The sequence below is a fragment of the Notamacropus eugenii genome, chromosome 4 (assembly GCF_028372415.1).
Source record: "Notamacropus eugenii isolate mMacEug1 chromosome 4, mMacEug1.pri_v2, whole genome shotgun sequence".
NCBI classification, from domain to species: domain Eukaryota; kingdom Metazoa; phylum Chordata; class Mammalia; order Diprotodontia; family Macropodidae; genus Notamacropus; species Notamacropus eugenii.
In genome coordinates this window covers 24,934,362-24,945,052 of record NC_092875.1, presented here as the reverse complement: position 1 = coordinate 24,945,052, position 10,691 = coordinate 24,934,362, and the positions used below count along the sequence as shown (strand labels likewise).

General features: G+C 44.0%; 1 protein-coding gene across 1 annotated transcript; it reads right to left on the bottom strand.

The window, feature by feature from the left end:
- Nucleotides 1–695: 695 nt before the first annotated feature.
- Nucleotides 696–9,082, bottom strand: PLA2G1B (phospholipase A2 group IB). The gene is made up of 4 exons (XM_072600274.1): nucleotides 8,904–9,082; nucleotides 2,171–2,330; nucleotides 1,235–1,362; nucleotides 696–922 (listed from the first exon to the last, which is right to left on the bottom strand). Exons 1-4 carry the CDS (start codon nucleotides 8,980–8,982, stop codon nucleotides 789–791), a joined length of 501 nt encoding a protein of 166 aa, XP_072456375.1. The 5' UTR covers nucleotides 8,983–9,082; the 3' UTR covers nucleotides 696–788.
- Nucleotides 9,083–10,691: the final 1,609 nt, after the last annotated feature.

Here is a 10,691-nt window from a genome sequence, read left to right as displayed (position 1 = left end):
GAAGCCTAGAGTTCAGAAAGGGAAGCATCAAGTGAACCCAAAAGGTAAATCAGAGCCATTTTGCTATGGATTTTGAATGCCAAGGTGATGTTTTTGGACAACAGAGTGACAGAATCAGCAGAATTGAGATTCTAAGACAGAAGGAGACTGGAGGCAAGGAGACTGGTTAGAAGGCTTTGATGCTAGAGGTGATCAGGGCCAGAGAGAGGGTGATGGAGCCTGATTTGAGAGATGTTATAGATCTAAAATTGACAATTAATTGGAAGGGGGTGAGGCCAGTGAGACAGAGGAATCAGAGGACCAGCTTTCAGGTTTTCAACCAGGATGCACGGAAGGATTGAAGAGACGTGAGACCCTTGGGTATCATAGTTATGAGTCATCGTGAGTTATCAATTGTTCTTTCTAACATGTGGAACTCAGAATTGAGCCTGATAGTGAATGTCTTCTCATTCATTCATTCATCCAACTCACTCTTCCAAGGTCACACTTTTCCTAGTTGGAAAACCCAAGACTAGAATGGTCCCCTCCTCAGACTCTATCCCACTGGGCAATTTCCGTGTTAAGCATCTTTCCAACTCTGCCTCCCTCGAGATGTCAAGATTTACAGAAGACCCGGCAGTAACAAAGCCTCTCTGAGCACAATTCCTGTGAGTCTGAGTCCCCAAGAGGAAGAAAGAAAAAGAGAGAGCACAGGGAACCTTTCAAGAAGATGCTTTAATGGAAGCAAACACGTGCAGGCCCAGAGGAAGGCAGCTGCCCCTGGTGGGGCTGAGAGAGCGAGGAGCCTGTTATTTCTTTTTGGTAGAACAGTATTTCTTGCTGTCCAAGTCCTTGTGTTGTGGGTTGTATGGTGCCTTGGAAAAGCAGTTGGCAGCATTTCGGTCACAGTTGCAGATGAAGGCCTCACAGTCATTATTGTCGCCTGGAGAAGGAAAGATGGAAAGAGGTCTGAGCTACCCGTCAGATGTACCCCCATGCCCTGTGCACTAGGAACATCCTGGCCTTAAGAAATCTATTTGTTATCATAGAATGTCAGAGCTAGAAGGGGACTTAGAACAGTGAAAGTCAGGGCTGGAAGGGGCCTTAGGATAGGGAATATCAGGGCTGGGAGGGCCTTAGAACAGGGGATGTCACATCTGGGAGAGGCCTAGGAGGACACCAAATCCCACCCTCTCAGTTTGGGAGACTGAAGCCTACAGGCCCTCAGGTAAGGTGAGGCCTGGGGTACACCTACTGCTGCAGGTGATCACTTTGTTAGAGCAGCTGTAGGAATAATCCTTGGTGTAGGGGTTGTCCACAAGGAACTTGCAGCTATCATGTTTCTTGGCTTGTGAATAGCACCGGTCATGCACCTGGCAGCACCTGAGGGAAAGATCACAATCAGTGCCAAGCCAGGAGCTGCAGGTGTGAGTTGAAGGTGCCCAGGCATGCCACAACACAGGTGGCCACTTTTCCCAGGCCCTTGCCCCAGCTTTGAAGACCCCAGAAGCCTGGAAAGGCAATTTCTCCAGACTTAGCTGCCCCCCACCCCACTCAGATTCTTTCTCTATTTCCTCTTCGGCTAGAAGCTGAGACCTTGTGCCTTCCTCCCTTTGCTCATCCAGGGCTCTGGCTCTCCAGCAGGCCAACCAGGTAGCCATCATCCTTACAGAATTTAGGACAAAGAAAAACAGATTGGGAAGATGGCAACCCTTGGGGGCTGGAGTGGGGAGGACCACAGATGGCGAGCTAGCAGGTGAGGGTCAATTCTCTCTTGGATTCAAAGAAAACTCCTTGAAGGCTCATCAACTGGGTGATTGGTTGATCAGCCTACTCTTCTCCTAGTGGCCATGAGTGGTGATGAGCCTCTCAGAATTTAGCTGGATTGGGCCTACTATTCTCTTGATTTTATATATGAGGAAACTGAGACTGAGACAGGCTTAAGTGACTTGCCCAGGGTCACACAGCCAGTAAGTGTCTGAGAAGGGATTTGAACATAGGTCTACCTGACTCCAAGCCCACCACTCTGCCTGAGTAGGCATTAAAAAAAAAGTACAAAATCTTAGAGCTGGGAGGGACCCAAGGTCAGATTAGTTCAGCCTGTGACACTAACTGTTTACAGAACTAACTTGGCTCCAAGGGCTGAGACCTGCAGCACATCCATCCTCTTTTTCTTCCCATGGTTACTCACTGGTCAAGTTCATCCACAGGGGTTCCGCTCCCACCCAGGCCACAGAAGCAACCATAATTGTTGTAGTCTTTTATGGGTTCACTGTCCGGAATGACACACTTGATCATACTTCGAAAGTGCCATAGTGCTCGGGTAGTGGCACCATCAACAGTAGTGCCCACTGAAGAGGGAGAAATAGAGGCATAAGATCCTGTGGGTGGTTAGCTTGCTAGGGATTGAGACCAAGGTCATGGACTCAGTTCATAGGATCATGAGATTTACAGCTGAAGCATCATCACAGCAACTAGTTATAAAGGGGCTTAGAACTCCCTATCTATAAACATGTTTGTGAAAAAAAAACAAACAAAAATTAATAACTATTTCAACAGAATTGGTTTCCTTTGAAATCCTGTATATTTTATTTTGTGCATTAAAAAAAATAATACTGACAAGGGGTCATTGGGTTTCACTAAATTGGGACTGGCCCATGGTCCCACAGTTGGAGGTGCTGTTTGCTGCACTGAAAAACGTACTAGATCTAAAGTGAGGAGCATCCCAATTCTGACCACCAGTATGACTCATCATACCATAACACTTCTGGACTCAAAAACCAACCTTCAGTGGCATCCTGTTGCCTCTAGGATAAAAGAAAAATCCTCAGCTGGACCTTTAAAGACCACCACAACATTGTTGTTGATTAGCATCTGCCTCTTCATGACCTCATTTGGGGTTTTCTTGGCAGAGATACTGAGGTGGTTTGCCATTTCTTTCTCTAGTTCATGAGGAAAGTGAGGCAGACAGAGTAAAGTGACTTGCCCAGGGCCATACAGCTAGTAAGTGTCCAAGGACAGATTTGAAATCAGGAAAATGAGTCTTCCTGATTCCATGCCTGATACACTATCCACTATGCCACCTAGCTACCACACTATAACTCCTATCTACTTTTCCAACATTATTTTTAAAATTCAACTTTATTTTCAATTCCATATTCTCTCCTTCCCACACTTCCTTCCTCCTACAGAAAAAGTTAGAAAAAAAAATCCTTTACAAATATGTATAGTTGAACAAAACAAATTCCCATATCAGTCATGTCCATAAAATATATGTGTATGTACGTATTTACACAAGGCTCAGTCTCTTCTGAGTCCATCAGCTTTCTGTCTGGAATTGGGTGACCTGTTTCATCCTGAGGTCTTTGGGATTGTGGTTGGTCGTTGTGTCAAGAGTTTTTTGCATATATGGGCCCTTTTTCTCCTTCTTTAATATCTATAGGGTATATGCCTAGTAGCTAGGTCAACAGGGATACACAGTTTAATAGTTTTTCAAGCAGAATTCCAGTCATCCTCCAAAGTGGCTGGACCTGTTTACAGTTCCACCAGCAGTTTGTTAATGTACCTGTTTTCCCACAGCTCCTCCAGCATTTGTAATTTTCCTTTTGTGTCAACTTTGCTAATCAGCAAGCTATGAGATAGAACCTCAAGAGTTACTTTAATTTGTTTTTTTCTCCTCTTTAGTGAGTGAGAGCATTTTTTCATATGGCTATCGATAGCTCAGATTTCTTCTTCAAGTTTCAATTAGTTTAGTCAGTTCTCTAGGGTTCTCTAAATTAACTATTGTATTCTCTGTAAAAGCAATAATTTTGTTTTTTCATTCCTTCAATTTCCTTTTCTTATTTTAATAGCTAGCATTTCTAGAAATACTACAGATAATGCTGGCTTTTGGTTTTAGATACAACTTATTTAGATTGGTTTAGATACAACTTATTTTAAGGAAAACTTTGTTTTTTCCTATACTTTTTGGTGTTTTTAACAGGAATGGGTGTTGTATCTTGTCAGAAGCCTTTTCGGCATTTATTGACATAGTTATGATTTTTGTTAACTTTCTTATCTGTATGGTCAATCACCTTTATAGTTTCCTAGTACTGAATCAGCTCTGCATTCCAGGTATAAATCCAGCCTGGTCATCATGGAGAATGTTTGCAATATGTTGCCATAGTTTCCTTGTTAATTTTTTATTTAAAATTTCTACATCAGCATTTGCTGGGAATATTAATTTAGGTGTCAAGTGTGAGACCAGTTTGGCTGCATCAGAGAATACGGGGAGGAGTGATGTCTGGTGATGATAAAAAGACAGATTAGGGCCATGTTGTGAAGGGCTTTAGAATCCAAACAGAGGAATTTGCTTTATTCTAGAGGAAATACATCAGAAGCCACAGGATTTGATTAAGTAGGGGAATCATAGGTCAGATCTACATTTAAGGAAAATTACTCTGGCAGAAATTTATAGCATACAAAATTTTAAAAAATGATTGTTGGGGACAGCTAGGTGGTGCAGTGGATAGAGAACGGGACCTGGAGTCAGGAAGACCTGAGTTCAAATTCTGCTTCAGACACTTACTAGCTGTGTGACCCTGGACAAATCATTTAGCCTTTGTTTGCTTTAATTCACTGGAGAAGGAAATGGCAAACTGTTCTGTCATCTTTGCTGAGAAATCCCCATAGACAGTATTGGGGTGCTATGGTCCTGGGGTCTTTAAGAGTCTGGTTTAACTGAAGGTTTGAACAACATATGCCAGATATCGTGTGCTAAGTGCTGGAAGACAAAACCAAAAAGGAAGCAAGCAGTCCTTGTCCCCCAGGAGCTTCATTCTTTAAGAAACCCAAGGTTTCCTCTATTCTAGAAAGAGGCATCAGAGGTCAGCGTCCTTGGAAGCCCAGACGTACAATATAATCCAAGTCATGCCTCTCCTTTGTGGTCCTGACTTGTGAGTTTATCGCCCCTCCATTAATGCCCATTGGTACCTACTCCATCCTCACTCTCCTGGACCTCTGAGTCTCTGCTGCCTTTGACACTGACTTAACACTCTCTCCTCCTGGCTACTCCCTTCTGTCTAGGTTTTCTCTCCCAGTTCTTTTTCTCCTCTCACCACTCCTTCTCTGCCTCCTTTGCTGGATTCTCCTCCAGATCGCAACCCCTGATCACAGATACCTCACAAAGGCTCTCTCCCTGGCTCTCTTCTCTTCTCCCTCTACGTTACTTCACTTGGTGTTCTCATAAGCTCCCATGGATTTAATTATCATCTCTATGCTGATAACTCTACCTGGTCATGCCACAAAGTCTCTGCTCATTTCCAACCTCCAATCTCCAAATGCCTTTAACACATCGTGAACTGGATGTCCAGTAAACATCTTAAAGCAAACATGTCCAAGAAAACCCCAGCTCATTCTCGGCTAGGTACACAGTAGATAGAGTGCTGGGTCTAGAATCAGGAAGATCTGACTTTCAGTGTGGCCTTAGATACTGACTGGATTCATGTTCCTGGGCAAGTCAAGTGACTTGCTATTTGCCTCAGTTTCTTCATCTGTGAAATGGCAATAATAAAATCACCTCCACCTCGGCTTGTTGGGAGGATCAATTGAGATGATAACTGTAAAACAGTTAACGCAGCACCTGGCACATAGTAAATGCTAATGATTTCCTTCTAAATCTCCCCCTGCCAAAAAGCTTACTTATGGTTGTGGGGGTTTTTTGGGGGAAGGGGGAAGGGGGAAGGGAAGGCAATTGGGGTTGAATTGCCCAAGTTCACACAGCTGATAGGTGTCAAGTGACTGAGGCTGTATTTGAACTCCTGACTCTAGGGTCGGTGTTGTATTCACTGAGCCACCTAGCTGTCCCCAAACTTACTTATGCTTAAAGATACCACCATTCTCCTCATCCCCCAGGCTCCCCACCTAGGAGTCATCTTGGATTCCTCATTATCTCTCTCCACCTCCCCTCACATTCAAGCTGTTGCCAAGACTTTTGCAATATCTCCCAAGTACACCTCCTTTTCTTCTCTGACTTTGCAGTGGCTCATCACCTCCCACCTGGACCACTGTAGTAGTTTTTGGTGAGTCTGTCTGCCTCAAGTCTCTCCCCACTCCAATCCTGCCTCCATGCAGCCAAGGAAGGGATTTTCCTAAAGTGAAGATCTAATCATATCATGCCCCTACTTAACAAAAGGCAGGAATTCCCTATCAACCTCCACTATCAAATACAAAATGCTTTGTTTGGCGTTTAAGGTCCTTCTGAACCCAGCCCCCTCCTTCCAACCTCACTCCGTGCACCAACTCTTCCACCCAGTGACATCGGCCTCCAGGCTCTTCTGAGAACTAGACCCTCCACGTCCTGGCTCTGGGCATTTTCACTGTCTGTTCCTCATGCCTGGAGCCCTCTTTTTCCTCATCTCCCCCTATTTTCCTTTAAGTCCCAATTAAAATTCCCTTTCCTGGAAGGCTTTTCCAGCCCCTCTTAAATCCAGTGCCTTCCTGCTTAATTATTTTCCACTGATCCTGTTAATACAGTCTTTTTATATTTGTTTGCTGGTTGTTTGACCACGAGCTCCTGGAGGGCAGGCTGTTTTGCTTCTTTTATCTCTCCCACCCTTAGCATAGAACCTATTAATTGACTGACCTGCTCAAGTATTCCTCATATTAACTGAGCTGCCTGAGGTACCATGAGTTTAAGTGATTTAACCAAGGGTCGCACAGCTGGGACGTCTCACACCTAGGTTGTCTTGACTCAGGCCAGCTAGATACTCACCATGCTGAACAACTGCCTCGAAATTATTTAATTACATAGAAGCAAACCAACAGCTCCTCCCACACCCCTAAGTTTACAATGGTTTTAGGACTTTCCTCACAATCCCCTGTGAGGCTGGTATTGCAACTGTGAATATCCACGTTACAGCAGAGGACAACGATGTTGTACAAAGTAATAGCAGTATTGTAAGATGATCAGCTGGGAATGACTCAGCTCTTCTGGAAAATGAATTGATCTCAGATGATCTCAAAGCACTCATGATGAAGAATGTATCCGCCGCCAGAGAAAGAACCATGGAGTCTGAATGCAGATCAAAGCAGGCTTTTTTTGTGTTACTCTCTTTGTTTGGGGGGTTTGTTTGTTTTGTTGTTTTGGTCGATGTTTTCTTTTACAACACGACTATATGGAAATGTGTCTTGCATGACTACACATGTAGAACCTATATCAAATTGCTTGCCTTCTCAATGAAGGACATGGGGAAACGGGGAATTTGGAGCTCACATTTTTCTTTATTAATTAATTTTTAGTTTCAACATTCACTTTTATAACATTTTAAGTTCTAAATTTTCCCCCCTCTCCCTTCCCCAAGACAGCATACAATTGGCTATACATGTACAATCATATTAAACATTTCCACATTAGTTATGTTGTGAAAGGAGAATCGAACAAAAGGGAAAACTAGAAAGAAAAAAAAGAGAGAAAATAGTCTGCTCCATAGTTCTTTCTGTGGACATAGATAGCATTTTCTATCATGAGTCTTTTGGAGTTGTCTTTGTGGTGTCTGTCCTTTGTTCTCCAAGAGGACCATGACATCAAGATGGTGACATGACTTACAGTTGACTTTGATTTGTGTGAGGGAGGGCTGTGCAAAGTCACCAGCCTCACTTTCTTCTCCTGAGCCATCTGGGTCCAGTGACCTGATATTCATCAGAATGGCTGGAGATGGCCCAGGATGAGACCCTGGCCCTTTCAGGCTGAGGTCTTATAGCATTCTTACTTTGAGTGAGATACACCCATTCAACGAATAGGCTTCTTTAAGTAGTTGCTCAAGGAATGGTACCTTTAATAAAATAAAATAAAATAAAAAACAACTGAGAAGAGAAGACCCTCAGGGTTCCTGGGTAAAAGAGAAACAATTACTATTTAGTTGTCTAGGATCACTGTTGGTCATCATGCAATGTTGCTGTTACTGTGTACAATGTGGAACTCAAAATTTAAAAAATGAATGCTGAAGACTTTTTATATGTAATTGGGGAAAAATACGTATTTTTTTAAAAAAAGAATAAAAAAAGGATAGAAGAGGACATTGAAAGTCTGAGAGATTACAGGACTTTCCTGGGGTCACATAGTTCATAGGTAGTTCATAGTGTGAGGTAGGGTTTGAACTCAGGTCGAAGGAGGAGGAGGAGGAGGAGGAATTATATAATACTTAAGTTTTGTAAAACACTTTATGAATATTAGATGATCCTCACAACAACTCCATGAAGTAGAAGCTATTACTGTCATTCCTGTTTTACAGATGAGGAAACTGAGAAAGGTCGAGATCTTTACTGACTTGCCCAGGATCACACAGCATGGAAACTTATAAGGCAGGATTCCAATTCAGCTCTTCTTGTCCAGTGTCCAGCACTGCAGTCACTAGGGCCTCCACACTGCCTGCCTCCAATTTAGAACTAAGGCTAGTCCCTGTTCTCAGTGTAAAACTGCCTCAGATTTAGAACTAGAAGGGAACCTCGAGGTCATTGGGTCTGTGATTTTACAGGCGATGATTCAGAAATCCACACAGATAGGGGAGGTGATTTATCCATGGTAAATGAGCCTTTATTTGCCGATGTCACTAGGACCATTAGGAGCAGGAAGGGCCCTGTGAGACAGTCTAGTCCATCTGGATCAGAGGACTGGGTTCACAAACCAGAGCTGCCACTTTCTGCCTGCATGGCCTCTCTAGCCCTCAATTTCCCATCTGTCAAATATGTCTCTTTCAGATCCAAGCCTGTGAAGGTGAAGAAACTGGGGCTAATTTGCCTCAAACCAGTGCCAAGAGGCCCCTTATCTCCCAATCCTGTGCACTTCCCTTGAGGGTTGACTGCTGTGTCTGTCTGTCTTGCTCTTTAGCCACCCTAGCTTCAGACCCATCCCCAGGGCACCCAGGGGAGCTCATGCAATGCCTTACCTGCCAAGAAGACGGCCAGGAGGAGAAGATGCATTCTGTTCTCAGGGAAGGTGAACAAAAGTAAAGACCAGGCTGCCATGGGGCCTGCCTTCTTATAGCTGTCCCACGGTGATAAGGCAGCAGTGTTTGTTCTCGTCTCTGCCAGCTCTTTCTGCTGGCCTTGACTGGTCCTTCTGGGAAGTACTTAAGCCGAGGTCCAGGCTAGGCTTGTTTAAAAAAAAAAATTACACGTGCAATCAGCATTGGTGGATCCTGCTACATACCTACCACATGTATCTACCATATGTATACGTGTACCCATGAATACGCCAACAGTGATAGGGACAGGGATGGAACTAGACCTGGGGATTTCAATACAGAGGGAACCCCCTTTGCCCTCAAGCCAGGAGGCATCTCTGTCATGGAGAGTACACCAAAGTTTACGTGACTTGTTCAGGGTCCCACAGCACTTACTCAGGTTTTTCTGGCTCCAAGGATAAACACTACTCCCTAGGCCCCACTGCCTTTAGTCCAGAATTAAATACAAAAAAATAAAATGAAAGCAAACTGCACATTGAAACCTGCAGTTTCCGATACAATCCTCCCTTTCTGTTCTATTATGTATATGAAGGTGCCCATTTTATTTGGTGTTTCTGAAATTCAGAGTAAAATTCTTTAAATTAATAGCAAAGTAAATGTCAGTAATTCTGGAGAAGAAAATTACATACATGAAGTATACACATGAAATACCCACCATCCCCTTTCCCCATCCTTTTCTGACTCTCAGCCTTTTTTGCTTAAGGGCATTGTTTCAGATGACTCAGAGCCTCTGGGGCCTGGACCTTGGCCCCTTAAATCCCCAGTAGAACAAGGCAAACTTTGAAATTGTCCAAGCACCCACACATCCCATCCAGGGGAAAAAAGCCTCAGGATCCTCAGGGAACCTTGGGGGAAGGCATTGCCCAGAAGCCACTTTCACCACACCCCTCTCCACCTGAAACAAAGAGAAGGGGCCAAGATGAGATCCTTAGAGTCAGAATATAAAATCCAGGCTCTACCACAAGTGTCCGATCTCAGCTTGGCTCAAAGAGGAAGGTTTCCCCCAGTTTACCTGAATGTCACTTTGGAACTTGATGGCTGGAAGCTGTGAGCTGAAGCGGAGGGTGAGGCCAGAGACAAGAACAAACCAATGACCATGGGCATACACCTATAATTTCCTCTCTTTGAGACTCAGTTTCCTAATATGGGTTGGATGGCCTCCAACTTCTTCCAGCTCTAGGTCTCATGATCTTACAGGTACCAGGAGGAGGAAGTGCTCTAGGGGCCAGGAAGCCTATGAAAACAGCCAGGGCTTGTCTGGGCACCCCATTACCCTTAGAGAGCAGCCAGGCAAAATTCCTATGATACCTGTACAGTCAGCCACATTTGTGGGGGCCTCAGGACACTGCTGTTCTCCTCCGTTGCACTGGAAAAATTCACAGGCCTTAAATCCTACACTCACCTGTCTCAGGGATCCCTTGTTCATAGGATTCAAGATTATGGTGAACCTCACAGGGCATCTGGTTCAGCTCCTTTGTTTTACAGATAAGGAAACTGAGGTCCAGAAGAGTGACATGGCTTGACTAATGTCATAGTAAGAGTAAGATTCCTGTGGTAAGGGCCACAGGAACAATTTGTTTCTATGTTTTTGGGCTCCCTGTCTCTATTACACAGTTACTTGGAATCAGCTCTAGACACCTTAATGTTCATAAAGCTCTTTACAAATATTATCTCATTCAATCCTAACAATTTGGGGAGGTAGGTGTTGTT